This window comes from Caenorhabditis remanei, chromosome V (assembly GCF_010183535.1).
Source record: "Caenorhabditis remanei strain PX506 chromosome V, whole genome shotgun sequence".
NCBI lineage: Eukaryota > Metazoa > Nematoda > Chromadorea > Rhabditida > Rhabditidae > Caenorhabditis > Caenorhabditis remanei.
Window position 1 is genome coordinate 14,896,094 of NC_071332.1, and position 14,706 is coordinate 14,910,799.

Sequence of the window (14,706 nt, forward strand, 5' to 3'; positions counted from 1 at the left end):
AGGAAGGTGCACTCATCGCGTGACGTCTTCTGAATGACCGATTCAGTTCTGATCGCTCTTCTGCCGTAGCCGTCCTACGAAAAAATGGCTACTTCCTCAATGAATAAGTTCTAATTTCACCCAATCAATTTTCGTTCCTACTTTTTTTTTCCATTTCCCATATTTTGGATGTAAAACAAACATAATTTTCGAAAACTAATAACGAAATGCTTCATAAAACATAAGAAATACAGGTGATATTAAAGAACAAATAACACAGACATTAACAATAAAAACAAGCCCCTTTCTCATCTCTATGACACTGGATATCCTGAATTGGTCCCTGCTTCACATCCTTCGTTCTTTTCTCAAAGTATGTTTCGAAAACTTCTTCAAGATGAACACATGGATAACGTGGTTCTTCTGCCAGAGTAGTGAGAACCTCTTTGAGAAGTTTCACTATATTCTTCCAATATATTGAGTTGAAACGTTTCTCGTCGATAGAGTAAACGATTACACTGAGAATACAGCATACTAGAAATGTTTTCTCACTCAGAGAATTGACGTTTGTAAAGTAGTTCAGTTTAGGTTTGCATTTTTGCAAATAGCGTCTGAAATAGTTTAAAAATATTTAATCTAGTATTGACAGGAAGCCTAAGACTAATCACTCCCAACCCGTTATTTCACTTACACAAAGCATCGAACATTTTCCGGTGTTGACAGCTCTCTAATGAACTCCGAGTTTCCAGTTAAAGCCAAAACTTTCAACATTTTCAAGCTCTCCACCTGACTGTATCTTATCAAATGTCTCACACAGATACTCACTCCTCCAGCTTTCACAAAGTTCTCTGGATGATACTCGACCATTTTAATGATAAATTTCAGTACAAATTGATATTTCTTGAACTGTTTTGTTCTATAGAAAAAGTTGAGAGATTCAACAAGATCTCGACAAATACCCAAGTTTCCAAACATCTCCTTCTGATCTTCTGGCTTCATAATCTTGAAGGTGTATTTCATAATTTTCATACAAACATTTTGAATGATGCCAGCTTTCTCAATCAAACAATACTCGAGGGCATTCTCATAAATCCTCTGAATGTTCAGATGAGTAGTTGAGAGAAAATGCCTGTTTTTTAGAATCTCCCATACACCTTCAATCATTCTAGCTTCAATTTTACACTCTTTGTAATCAATACGTACATCACATATGGCGAACAGGATGTTTACTAGTTCGTGACGATCGGCAAGTGAAAATTTGGAAATTCTCTCTTTTCTGAAATAAAGTGAGATATTAATACTGACGGCTTGAACCAACCTGCTAATTTGTTGCAAGCACTTCAGTCCCAACAGGTGAATATTTGCCGAAATTGGAAACTTTTCGATAGTTTCGCGAATTGCGCGAAACCAGTCCCTGATGGCTATCTCGTTCTCTATGTCAAATCGTTTATCCATTAGTTTATTTGTCCATATCAGAACGTGGTATATTGAACAAAAGTTTTTCAGTGATGCATAATCCTTCAATAACTGTGTTGAAACAGTCAAATTTTGGCATGATAGAATCTGGACATCGTGAAAAGCCTCCGGGGGGTACTGCCTGGAACTGCCTGGAATGTTATGGTTTCTTAAAGAATTTTTTCAAGAGCAAAAATGAAACTCTATCTTTGATCTCTTGCACATTCTTTGGCATTAGGACAATTTGAGACACCAGTTAAAACTTTCAGATTTCCTCTTTGAAAGCAGCGAGGATTGGAATGTTTCGGACACTAATGAGGTTATTCCTGACATGTAAAAGTGTATTTTAATACATTTTTTAATTCATGAGCCTCGAGAAATTATTTTTCACAGATCTCATTCTAGCGTTGGTCTGCAGTTTCCCCTTTTATACATTTTTACATGTCATGGATAATCCCATAATATGAATCTGCTATTCTTGATACACACATTTTTTTAGGAACGTTACAAAACTCACTAAGAATTTCAATTTGCTCAATAGTCGGATGAGTTTTGAGCAACAATTCAAGCAAATGGATCTCAACAAATGTTCCAGATAAATCGATTGATCTGAGTTCCGGTAACACTTTATCGCAGAGAAGAAACCTTTCAAACATGTTTATGCGTGAAAATTTGCTAAAATAATAAGCACTTGATTGCACTCTTACCCAAATAACTCACTGTTTACTCGACAAATTCAAAACACGAATCTTTTTCAGTTCGAAAATTTCGATCATGTTCTGCCAACTGAGATCTCTCAAACCACCGATAGCTAATATTTCAATGTTCGATAAGTTTGAAATCCCCTCGAGAGATGTTAGTCCTGTATCGGAGATGTCAAGAGAACGAAGATTCGGGAAATTGGAACAAATTGGTCCGAATTCTAGAGGGGACAATTGTCGATCCCTTACTGAAAAGCTGATAAGTGATGGTAGAAGTTTCGAGATCTGGAAAATTTGTGGTAGTGAAATTGAGGGAAATTAATTGACTTACACTTTCAACCCATCCATCCAAGTATTTTCTTTTGGTTGTACTCAAATCCAAGTGTCGTAACTGTTGAAGTGTTGTTTTATTCAGACAAAACTTCAGCATTGCATCGAGTTTTAAGGGTTCGTGGGAGTCTGTAAGTGTAATCGGCTCAATAGGATATTCAAGAAATAAAAGGGGACTCTGTGAAACGTAAAGTAGAGGAGAAAATCAAAATGCATTCTTTGTGAATGTTTAAGAAGTGTCGAGATGTCTTAACATCAACTGACAAGTGATAAGATTACCTGTTTTATTCGGTCCCAAATGAGTCAAGCTTCCTAAAACCAAAGAAACCAAATTCATATTTCGCAAAATGATCAGTTCTTTTCTGTTATGACCCCAACTGCTACAATCCACTTTAGTTACATTGAGTAGCGCGCAGATATCCTTCACTATCCTTCTCGTCATTTTTACATCAAAAATGTTACAGTACTCTTCGAATAATCGGTTACTCAAATCTGGGTTCAGTTGACATGATGTGGGAGGTAAGGTGTCTAAAAATGAATGAGATCAGGTATTTTATAATGAATGATATGAATAAGTTACCTGCAAAAATACAAGGCATGACACGACGAATACAGAGGTCCAGAAGTGGAGGCACATGCATTTTTCGTTATGTCGGGCGAGGTGATCGGAGGTTATTGAGCAAATCCACGCACCTGAATAAGGAAAAATTGAGAAAAGTGTAGAGAATTAGGTAAAAGATGACAGGAATCCAAAAACAGGCAACCTGAATAGTTCTTCAGTTTTACATATTTTTCTTTTTTTTACACTGCCAGATAACATTTTGAGTCTAGATTTTTACAATCAGAATCAAAGCCATCTTGTTATATACCAATTAAGAAAACGTGTCTACTCACGAACGCAGTTTGATGAGTAGAATAAAGAACAGCGTGATGCGCCTAGAAAGAAGTCTCGGCGTAAGAAACAAGAATCAATAAATACACCAGGTCCTTGATGGCTCACCAGCCAGTGGTCAGTAGAGCTGTTTTCTCGCACACATCATCATCTGTCCATCCGTCGAATGACTGCGTGACATCGTTGGTGAGTAACGAGGGAAGGTACTCCTCTTGCAGAAGAAGTTGCCGTTTTTTCAGATCTCCAAAAATTTATGATGAGCTCAACTGTACTTCAATACAGAAAATTCGTCCAAGCTGTCCGACCTCGAGTTAGTCAAGTGAACTCAAGTAATTGCATCCTTTTCAGAAATACAGTAATTCCAATAGTTGGCACGGTGTCAATTTCCAAAACTTCAGAACTTTGGTGACAAATTTCCATTAGGTTTCGTTAAATTACGCAGCAGAGCTATATCTCCCTTTGCGAACGGGATTCACAGAGATCAATTTGAATTATTTTTTGCGATAAACTTCAAGAGTTGAAAAGTTTTGAATTTCGGTTTCTGAAACTTACTTGTTGGCTCGGACCTTGACAGCTATTATAATCTGAAAGAGCTGCTCTGAAAACGAGGTCAACGCGCGCCAGATGTTCCATTGCTGGGCCACGCTAATGACGAGACAACCCCCGTAACAAAAGAAGGAAGGTGCACTCATCGCGTGACGTCTTCTGAATGACCGATTCAGTTCTGATCGCTCTTCTGCCGTAGCCGTCCTACGAAAAAATGGCTACTTCCTCAATGAATAAGTTTTAATTTCACCCAATCAATTTTCGTTCCTACTTTTTTTTTCCATTTCCCATATTTTGGATGTAAAACAAACATAATTTTCGAAAACTAATAACGAAATGCTTCATAAAACATAAGAAATACAGGTGATATTAAAGAACAAATAACACAGACATTAACAATAAAAACAAGCCCCTTTCTCATCTCTATGACACTGGATATCCTGAATTGCTCCCTGCTTCACATCCATCGTTCTTTTCTCAAAGTATGTTTCGAAAACTTCTTCAAGATGAACACATGGATAACGTGGTTCTTCTGCCAGAGTAGTGAGAACCTCTTTGAGAAGTTTCACTATATTCTTCCAATACATTGAGTTGAAACGTTTCTCGTCGATAGAGTAAACGATTACACTGAGAATACAGCAGACTAGAAATGTTTTCTCACTCAGAGAATTGACGTTTGTGAAGTAGTTCAGTTTCGGTTTGCATTTCTGCAAGTAGTGTCTGAAACAGTTTTTTAAATTGACTCTAAATAATTGGTTAACTTACACAAAGCCTCGAACATTTTCCGGTGTTGAAAGTTCTCTAATGAACTCCGAGTTACCGGTTAAAGCCAATAGTTTCAACATTTTCAAGCTCTCCACCTGACTGTATCTTATCAAATGTCTCACAAAGATATTGACTCCTCCAACTTTCACAAAGTTCTCTGGATGATACTCGACCATTTTAATGATAAATTTCAGTACAAATTGATATTTCTTGAACTGTTTTGTTCTATAGAAGAAGTTCAAAGATTCAACAAGATCTCGACAAATATCCAAGTTTTCAAACATCTCCTTCTGATCTTCTGGCTTCATAATCTTGAATGTGTATTTCATAATTTTCATACAAACTTTATGAACGGGGCGTGCTCTCTCAATCAAACAATACTCGAGTGCATTCTCAAAAATCCTCCGAATGTTCAGATGAGTTGTTGAGAGAAAATGCTTGTTTTTCAATATCTCCCATACACCTTCAATTATCTCAGCTTCTATTTTGTACTCTTTGTAATCAGGCGATATATCACACATAAAAAACAAAATGTTTACTAGTTCGTGACGTTCGGCAAGTGACAGAGTGTTAATTCTCTTTTTTCTGAAATGAAGTGAGATCTAAAAATCTGCCACTGACGGCTTGAACCTACTTGCTAATTTGTTGCAAACACATCAGTGCCAACTGGTGAATTCTTAAGGAATTTGGAAACTTTTCGATAGTTTCGCAAATTGTGTGAAACCATTTCCTGATTGTTATGTTGTTCTCTGTGTCCAATTGTTCATCCATTTCCCTACCTGCCCGATGCAAAACGTAATTTACTGAACTATAGTCTTTCAATGATGAATAATGTTTCAATGACTCGGTTAAAGCAGTCAAATTTTGGCATGATAGAATCTGGACATCGTGAAAAGCCGCCGGGAGCTGACTATAACGGGTACCTAAAAAATCGACGTTAAAAATAAATTTTCAGGGGGCTTTCGTATAAAAAATCACAATTCCACATTACTTGGCATTAAGAAAATTTATGATACCAGTGCAGACTTTCAAATTTCCTCATTGAAAAGAGAAAGGTAATTTGAATCTGCTACTTTTGATACACACATACTCTTTAGAAGCGTGCCAAAACTCACTAAGCATTCCAATTTGTTCAATAGTCGGATGAGTTTTGAGCAAGGATTCAAGCAAATGGAACTCAACAGAGGTTCCAGATAAATCGATTGATCTGAGTTCTGGTAACACTTTGTCACAGAGAAGAAACCTTTTGAACAGGCGTATGTGTCCAAAAATTCTGAAATAATAATCACTATATTGCACTCTCACCCAAATAACTCACCTTTTACTCGACAAACTCAAAACTCGAATCTTTTTCAGTTCAAAAATCTCGATCATACCCGACGAAGTGAGATCTCTCAAACCACCGATAGCTAATATTTCAATGTTGGTTAAGTTTGAAATCCCCTCGAGAGATGTTAGTCCTGTATCGGAGATGTCAAGAGAACGAAGATTCGGGAAATAGGTGCAAATCGCTCGGAATTCTGGGAGGGACAATTGTCGACCACTTACAGAAAAGCTGATAAGTGATGGTAGAAGTTTCGAGATCTGGAAAATGAGAGGTAGTGAAATTGAGGGAAGTTAATTGACTTACACTTTCAACCCATCCATCCAAGTATTTTATATCGGTTAAACTCAAATCCAAGTGTTGTAACTGTTGAAGTGTTGTTTTATTCAGACAAAACTTCAGCATTGCATCGAGTTTTAAGGGTTCGTGGGAGTCTGTAAAAGTAATCGGCTCTATTAAAGAATAGGATATTCAAGAAATAATAGAGGACTCGGCGAAACGTCTAAGATCCACTTTATAGGAAACAGCGAGTGATAAGATTACCTGTTTTATTCGGTCCCAAATGAGTCAAGCTTCCTAAAGCCAGAGAGACCAAATTCATATTTCGCAATAAAAGAAGTTCTTTTCTGTTAGGACCGCTATTAGTAAAGTCCATTTTAGTTACATTGAGTATCGAGCAAACATCCTTCATCATCTTTCTCGTTACTTTTGCATCAAAATTCTCACAGTACTCTTCGAATAATCGGTTACTCAAATCTGGGTTTAGTTGACATGATGTGGGAGGTAAGGTGTCTAAAATTTAATGAGATCAGGTATTTTATAATGATATGAATAAGTTACCTGCAAAAATATAATAAATGACTCGACGAACACAGAGGTCCAGAAGGCGAGGCACATTCATTTTTGGGACGTCGGACGAGATGGCTGATGATCGGAGGTTATTGAGCAATTCCACGCACCTGAATAAGGAAAAATTGGAAAAAAAAGTGTAGAGAATCAGATAAATGAAGAAAGGACAGCAAAAACAGGGAACCTGAATAGTTCTTCAGTTGTGCAGATTATTCTTCTTTTTACACTGCCAGATAAAATTTTGAGTGTAGATGTTCACAGTCAGAATCAAAGCCATTTGGCCCAAAATTGTGACATACTAATGAAGAAAACTTGTCTATTCAGAAATGCAGATTAATGAGTTTTTATGAAATAAAGAAAACCGTGATACACCAAGAAAAAATATCTGCGTAAGAAACAAGAATCAATAAATACACAAGGCCCTTGATGGCTCAGCAGCCAGTGGTCAGTAGAGTTGTTCTCTCGCACCCATCATCATCTGTCCATCCGTCGAATGACTGCGTGACAGCGTTGTAGGTAAATAGCAAGATATGGTTGAGAGTAACGAGGGAAAGTTCTCAGAACATCATAGATGTGGTATTCCTTTGCATTTCAAATTCTTATTAAATATTGAGCAGGATCCTGGTAAATGCTAGTAGATCAAGTGTTCTATTATACATATAGTTTGAAGCTCTACTGTACTTCAATACAGTAACTTCGCCCAAGATGTCAGACCTCGTGTTAGTCACGTGATCTCAAGTAAGTACATTTCTTTCAGAAGTACTGCTATTCCAAAGACTGGCACGATGCCAATTTCCAAAATTTCAGAACTATGGGATACATTTTCATCAGATTTTGTTCACTTACATAGCAGAGTAACATCTTTCTCGTCAAACGTGATTCAGCGAAATCGATATGAATTTTTTTTTCGATAAACTTCAAAAACTAAAAATTTTGAACTTTGGCGCCGAAACTTACTTGTCGGCTCGGACCTTGACAACCATTATAATCTGAAAGAGCTGCTCTGAAAACGAGGTCAATGCGCGCCAGATGATCCATCGCTGGGCCACGCCAATGGCGAGACCACCTCCGTAACAATAGAAAGGAGGTGTACAAATCGCGTGACGTCTTCTGAATACGATATAACCTCGTTTTTCCCCTTTTTTGTATCCTTTTACAACAAATGTTTTGAACGTGGATCGCGACTCCGAAAGAAGAAAATAACACGTAGAGTTCAAAACAAAAACCTATTTTATTTTTCTTGCACATGATGAGAAAAATGAGATATCTGGAGACAGAAAATGCCAAAAAAAAGATTTCGAATTGAGCAACAAAACATGAAAAATTATATACATAACCAGAATTCCCGACGTCTTCCGATTCAGCTCTGATCACTCTTCTGCCGTCGCCGTCCTAAGAAATAAACTATTTTTTTGAAAATTGAAAATCGTAGGAATCAGAATGGGCTCCGGACAACTAGAGACAGAGGTGAAACGAGAGACGCAGAGAAAAAGAGACGGGGTGAGAAAAGATCAAATTGTGACTAGAAGCTCTACTGGGAACTGGGGGAACAACACAACGACATGGGGAAGAAAAGTGAGATGAAACTGAAATTCTACAGTAAGAAAACCGTTAGCGATCAGAAGAAAAAACATGAAAAATTAGCGAAATACAAAGAAAAAAAACCTATTCAATTCACATAACTAAATCTCGTCTTTTTGGGACCGATGACGTGGCAAGCCGCTTCTTTCAAAGCTTTCTGAGCAACTGATTCTCGAAGTTTCGTTGATGGAATCCGGTATCGAAGACGTTCTCCACGAGCAGCGAAATTCACGGAGAGCTCGATGCCGACTGATGAGCCACGACGAACGACGAGATATTCTTCATCTGAAGAGAGATAATGGATAGTCGGAATAGAGGAAAGCGGTTATTTCAGAACTTCTGAAATTCAGAAGACGTGTGCGAAACTGAGAAGACATGCAGGTTAATATACTCAAATATTTTGAAATTCTGAAATTAAAACAATAATTTTTGAAACGTATCGTTTCTCGTGAGAAATTTCAGATGGTTAATGAATAACAATTTACTATAATCAATTTTCTGAAAACTGACAAAAAGCGTTGAACAAAAAGAAAGCAGCACACGGGACAAAAAGAAACAACAAACCGGGAGGAATACAACGGGGAAACAGTGATACATATAGAAGGAGGATTACTGTAGTGACATGGGAGCCCATCTTTCCTTGTGTCTAGTCATCATCGAACGTACCATCGAGAATCAGCGAGGCGGCTGCGTCGATCGGCAGTGAGGAGATCCGTTGGAACTTTTGTTTCAGCGATTCTGATTGTTTGGATTCCGGTTTCGCCGGTTCCGAAGCTGGCTTCTCCTTACATTCAGAAGGCTTGCTCTTCGGTGGCTCCTCATCAGAATCCTTTGAGAATCCAAGTTGAGAGAAGAAGTTTCTCTTCTGTTGAGCTGCCAGTCGCTGTTCCAACGATTCGATTTGCAATCGCAACTCTTTGATCGCCCGTTCCTGTTGTTCCTTGAATTCCTGATATTCTTCGATTTTCAACGAATCCGGTGTCGTCAGTTTTGTATAGAAATAATAACTGGCGAATACACCGACAGAATACGAGAAGAGGACTAGTTGCTGGACGAAATCGGACGCTTGTTCCAACGCGGCCGCTTCTGAGACGGGAGCGTGTGTGATCGGTTCGCCGAGGCCAAGTCGTTTCATTCGCATTCGAGATGTGAATCGAACGAGACCTGGAATTTTATTTTTGCCATTTTAGTAATGAGCTTATTCAGGTCATGTAAAAATGTATTTTAATACATATTTTCCCTTGTTCACGAACGGTGAAAAATGTATTTTTACATGTTTCTCTCCATTTTTTCCATTTTTCTTCACTTTTTTACCCGTTTTTCTACAGTTTTCCGTCATCATTTCGGCAGTGAACATCAAAGAGATGCCGCCCGCGTCGAGATATCCAAATTCAATAACTCAATGCGGCTATAAACTTTTTGATGTTCACTGCCGAAATTATGACGAAAAACTGTAGAAAAACGGGTAAAAACGTGTAGAAAAAAGGAAAAAATGGGGGAAAACATGTAAAAATACATTTTTCACCGTTCGTGAATATGGAAAAAATATGTATTTATTAAAATACATTTTTACATGATCTGAATAACCCCATAACGATTTTATTCGAAAAAAGTGATTTTCTGCTAATTACACACCTCTTCCAATCGGAATTAACAATTTATTTCTAAACACCGGATGATCTTTTCCATATCGAAGCACCGCGTCGGCAATTGGTTTTGACACCTAAAACATGGCAATTTTCTTATAAAATGAAACAAAACTATTTATTAATCAAAAAATTTAAGTGCATTTATTTACCTGCCGCGCGGCGATCATGAACACTTGAATCATTGGGAATCCCATCCTGCCGCCTCTTTTCCGTCTTTTCTAGTCACATAGAAATCTGAAATTTCTTTTAAAAAATGACTTTTTTCTATTTTTGATAACCCTGAAATCCCCAAAAAAAAGTATAAAAATCGGATGAATTCTAACCAACTAATAACTCCGATAAACTGAACAAAGCAACAAATAATTCATTTCGGTATTTTGAGAAAAAAGAAGGAAAGTAACAACGTTGGATTAAGAAACAACAACAAAAAGAGTAACAATTTTAGAAAAGAGATTTTCACTTGATGAGCGCCTGAATCTGTTTACGGAGTGATCGACACTTGGTTTCCATTACTTTGCACGCTTCCACCACCAATTCCGACGATTTGAGAGCTCCAGTTGATTCGACGCTGACTGAAAATGGTTGAATTTTGAATAAAATCTGTCAATAATTCTACTCACAAATGAAATGTTGCTTGTTCTTTCCGAGTTGAACAACCTTCGCCAAATCCTCATGACGGAAAACGTTACGACTACAAGTGTCTTTACGAGCATCCTTCACAACGGCGACACGCTTTGATCCCTTCTTCTCAATCTCAATAACTCCTTCACTGAAAACCGATTTGAGTCTTTCGGCAGCTTCTCCCGTAATTTCAGCATTCAATCGAATCGTTGGGAGCAATCGATAAGAAGCCGTGGCGACTGGTGAGAACTTTGCATGATCTCGACCGATTCCCTTCACTGCGTGACAACTCGCTTCGATTTCTTGTCCTGGGCGGAGCTTGGCGACGAGAATATCATCAGTGACCATTCGCGGAGTCGTTGAATCTGTGTAGTTCGATTTTTGATCTCCAATTGGAACCCACGCGAAGGAGCCAGAATAGACGGAACTATGATGGTAGAGAGTTTTCGGATCGGTGGAGTTTGGCAGGGCGTTTCGATTCTTCGTACACGAAACATTGATTTTGAAGATCAAATTCCGTGTGGCATCTCCCGCAGGCTCCTCATCACAATCCACTCCTTTCTCGTTGATTCCAACGACTTTCTCCGTTGGAAATTGGAATCCACGTGGATCGACACAAAGTGGAAGGAGACCCAGACGATGGCAGAGTACTTCGTCTTGAATTACAGAAGTATTCTGATAGAGATAGATCTTTTCGAGAGCCATTGTCGGAACTTCGGCGATGAGAACACGACGGAGAGCGTTGGCAATGGGCGCTTCGATGTGGGTGATATCGAATTCTAGAGTCATTTTATCCTCGGATTCGTTGACCATTGCCACGTGGATGTTGTCACAGTACTCAGGAATCGAGAACTCTTTTGTGTCGTCGTACTCGATGTAGTCAGTACATTCATCATAAGTCTGCAAGTTTTGTGTTGAAAAGGGAAATCCATACTTGTCTTGGCTCGGCCCGGGAAATAGGCGCCAAAGTTGAAAATTCAATTTTTTTGAAATTTTTTCACGAAAAAGTCAAATTTCACTCAGAATTAGAAGAAATTCTGAAAAATCAACAAAAATAGTCACATTTTCGATGAAAAATTTAAAAAAATTTGAAAAAAAAGGTAATTTTTTAAAAGCCGGGCCTTGAAAATTTTCTACAGGCCCGGCCCGTCAAGTATGGGGAAATCTAATGCAATAAATCAAAATTTTCGTCAAATCCTCTGATATTTTTCAGTTATTTCATGAAAACTTACATTCAGAACGACCTCCTCTTGCATGAGAATCTCATTACTAGGAAAATCCGGCTCGGCGGTTTTTGTTGTCGATTTTTTAACCATTTTTCTGAAATTTCGGATGTTTTTTTTCCTGAAAACTAGCAAGATATAGAATCGGTAGAAGCAAATGAAGTTAATCAGAGAAAAAAAACTAAAAATTGCATTTTTATGCCCAATGCGAAAAAAAAGAAATGCAAAAGATAATTTTGAAGAAGAATAACGTGAAACAATGGACAGATGGGAAGAGAAAATCACAATTGGGAATAAAACAGTCGGCAGGAATCATGAATATTTACAACCAGCAAGAGAGCAAAACAAAAATGTGATTAAAGCTACTAATAAAATAAGTTAAAATCGTGAAAACAGATAACACCCAAAGTTGTAGATTTCCTTTATCATTTCGGTGGCTCGTCCGTCCACAATCCGATCTGAAAATTTACTTTATTTTGTATGAATTTCGGTATTTTCTTCAAATTTACCGTGTATCTGAACCAAATCAGAATCAAATCACGTCCCATTTGAAGCCACGACCAGAATGGAGTGATTTTCGATCCGTCGATTTCCTTCCAACGTACACACACCTCACTGACTGGAACCGACCATTTCTCGCAGAGGAATATGAGTTCCACGTCGAATGCCCATCGTTCAATGTGGAGTACTGGGAAAACCTGGAAAAATTAACAATTTAAATGAAATTTCTAATATTTTCTAACCCTCGCGGCAATGGATCTTGTGAAAAGCTTGAATCCGCACTGTGTATCCCGAATAGTTCTGACAGCGAATAAGTAGACGAGTGTATGGAATCCGTGCATCAGAATTGTTCGGAAGAATGATCTCTCGGCAACAGAAGCCTCTGCGAGATGAGCTCTGTAATGACAAAAATTGAAAATCAGTCAAAGAAGTCCGAGCGAAACTGCAAGGAGAGGAATTCCGACCTTGATCCGACGACTACAGCTGGGAATGATTCATCGAGAGGTTCTCCACCGGCAGCACGCAGCATCTCCTTCTCGAGAAGTTCAAAATCTTCAAATTTAGTGGCACCATCGGCATCGGCGAATAGAATCAGCTTTCCACCACAATTGTGAACTCCAATTCGAACTGCACCGCCCTTTCCACGATTCGCTTTCAACTTCATGCACCGCAAATTCTTTCGTGTCAAACTGATTTGCTTAACAACATCTGGAGTATTATCTGTTGATCCATCGTCCACGACGATGATTTCATAAGTGAACTTTTCGTCTTTTTCGGCACGTGCTTCCAAGTAGTCACAACAGTCATCGAGCATCACTCCGATTCGTTCAGCCTCATTCATTGCTGGAATAATGACTGAAAGATAGCAAGTCGATGGAGTATATCGCTTTGGAGCATTTATATCTCGTTCCAGAAGTTTTGTGAATTCTTTCACTGGTGAGGCTCTGTATTCGACTTCTGGCGCCAGAAACTCTGCACGCCTTCTGGGAACCCATGGCGTCATGTGAGATAATCTGGAAAAAAGTCAATAGATTTGAAGGAGAGGTTCATTGAAAACTCACGTCATTAACAGGCCGATTCCCCAGGACATGATGAATATAGAGGCGATCAGCATGCCGTGTAATGTGAATATCTCTTGTGATATTAAGTCCATCATGGCTGAAATCAAGAAAAAATTATTGAGATTTCTTGAAAAACCATCAAAATTTGTGAAATTAAGAGAAAAAATACGAAACCGGCTGCAAAACCGTTTTACTTTTTTAAAAAACCGTAACTCATTAAAGGTGCATGGACTAAAATTGTAAAAATGGTTTCGACGCGAAATAAATTTAACAAACAATATTTTGATTAATAATTGAAGTTAAGGTGATTTTTGGTAATTTTACAATCAAAATTTAAACAATTTGACTAATAGTTTGTTATTTTTGAAAAAAAATGCCAAAAAATGGCAAAAATAGTGCGAAACTGAGAGAAATAGGTAAATCAAATTTTATTGATGACCGTACCCTATTAAAGGTACATGTAAAGATTTAATAAGCTGGTTTCGAGACGGAATGCAATTTACTGTAAATATTTTAACACAATCTTTATTTTCTTTTCAGTGTTTTTAATAATTCTCTTTTTCAAAATTGATTCTGAATATAATAAAAGTTCAGCTCAAAAAATAATTAAAGTCAAAACAAAAATGCGGAAGTTGCATCCAAACAAAAATTGAAACAACGAGATAGATGAGCTTTTTTCACCATTTTTCTATTTGCATAGAGCTCACTCATGTGGCACTTTTCTCCCCAAGAAAAATATAGAAAATGGTGCAAATGACACGGAGAGTGTGTCAGCACGCAAACGCAGGCGCTAATCGATCGAAGGCCAAACAAGCCCCGTCGGGCAGGTACTAAGCATGCTTCCGGTGTCACCGCTTTGTTCATTTTATGTTTTTCAAAAGCAAAAAAAAACCGGCGAAAAGGAAATTGTCTAGTTTTCTATACAGTCCGCTTCTCTGTTCATTGTGTCGAAAATAACTGATTTTTCTTTTTATTTTTCTAATTCCTCTCTGAAAAATAATTATATTAGCAATTCTCACGTGACCTTTGTAATCTTCTTTTTGTCTTTTGTCAAATGCTTCCCAAAATCCCTCCATTGCCACGTAGTGCACCGAATATTGAAATTTACCTTGTAAAAGTATAATTATTCAATTAAAAATCATCTGAAATAATGTGTTGTAAACGCAGAAAGCAGAAGAGCAACCGCCAGGAAGCTGGAAAAGTGTAAGTCGATTTTTACTAAAAGAGAA

General features: G+C 37.9%; 5 protein-coding genes across 5 annotated transcripts; all 5 read right to left on the reverse strand.

The window, feature by feature from the left end:
* Positions 1 to 262: 262 nt before the first annotated feature.
* GCK72_020158 (uncharacterized protein) lies at positions 263 to 3,106 on the reverse strand (the record flags this gene model as incomplete). The annotated part of the gene is made up of 8 exons (XM_053733417.1): positions 263 to 590; positions 671 to 1,255; positions 1,298 to 1,586; positions 1,952 to 2,109; positions 2,155 to 2,420; positions 2,467 to 2,594; positions 2,745 to 2,993; positions 3,046 to 3,106. The coding sequence occupies 8 exons, from the start codon at positions 3,104 to 3,106 to the stop codon at positions 263 to 265; spliced, it is 2,064 nt and encodes a 687-aa protein (XP_053582330.1).
* A 1,189-nt stretch (positions 3,107 to 4,295) lies between these two features.
* On the reverse strand, positions 4,296 to 6,893 carry GCK72_020159 (uncharacterized protein; the record flags this gene model as incomplete). Its single annotated transcript, XM_053733418.1, has 8 exons — positions 4,296 to 4,623; positions 4,669 to 4,966; positions 5,448 to 5,591; positions 5,784 to 5,941; positions 5,987 to 6,252; positions 6,299 to 6,426; positions 6,536 to 6,784; positions 6,833 to 6,893. 8 exons carry the CDS (start codon positions 6,891 to 6,893, stop codon positions 4,296 to 4,298), a joined length of 1,632 nt encoding a protein of 543 aa, XP_053582331.1.
* A 1,617-nt stretch (positions 6,894 to 8,510) lies between these two features.
* Positions 8,511 to 10,265, reverse strand: GCK72_020160 (uncharacterized protein; the record flags this gene model as incomplete). Its single annotated transcript, XM_003116387.2, has 4 exons — positions 8,511 to 8,707; positions 9,089 to 9,586; positions 10,058 to 10,145; positions 10,221 to 10,265. 4 exons carry the CDS (start codon positions 10,263 to 10,265, stop codon positions 8,511 to 8,513), a joined length of 828 nt encoding a protein of 275 aa, XP_003116435.2.
* Positions 10,266 to 10,527: 262 nt separating this feature from the next.
* Positions 10,528 to 12,008, reverse strand: GCK72_020161 (uncharacterized protein; the record flags this gene model as incomplete). Its single annotated transcript, XM_003116140.2, has 3 exons — positions 10,528 to 10,643; positions 10,692 to 11,592; positions 11,925 to 12,008. 3 exons carry the CDS (start codon positions 12,006 to 12,008, stop codon positions 10,528 to 10,530), a joined length of 1,101 nt encoding a protein of 366 aa, XP_003116188.2.
* Positions 12,009 to 12,340: 332 nt separating this feature from the next.
* GCK72_020162 (uncharacterized protein) lies at positions 12,341 to 13,572 on the reverse strand (the record flags this gene model as incomplete). Its single annotated transcript, XM_053733419.1, has 5 exons — positions 12,341 to 12,373; positions 12,425 to 12,613; positions 12,659 to 12,812; positions 12,881 to 13,429; positions 13,478 to 13,572. 5 exons carry the CDS (start codon positions 13,570 to 13,572, stop codon positions 12,341 to 12,343), a joined length of 1,020 nt encoding a protein of 339 aa, XP_053582332.1.
* Between the last annotated feature and the right edge of the window lie 1,134 nt (positions 13,573 to 14,706).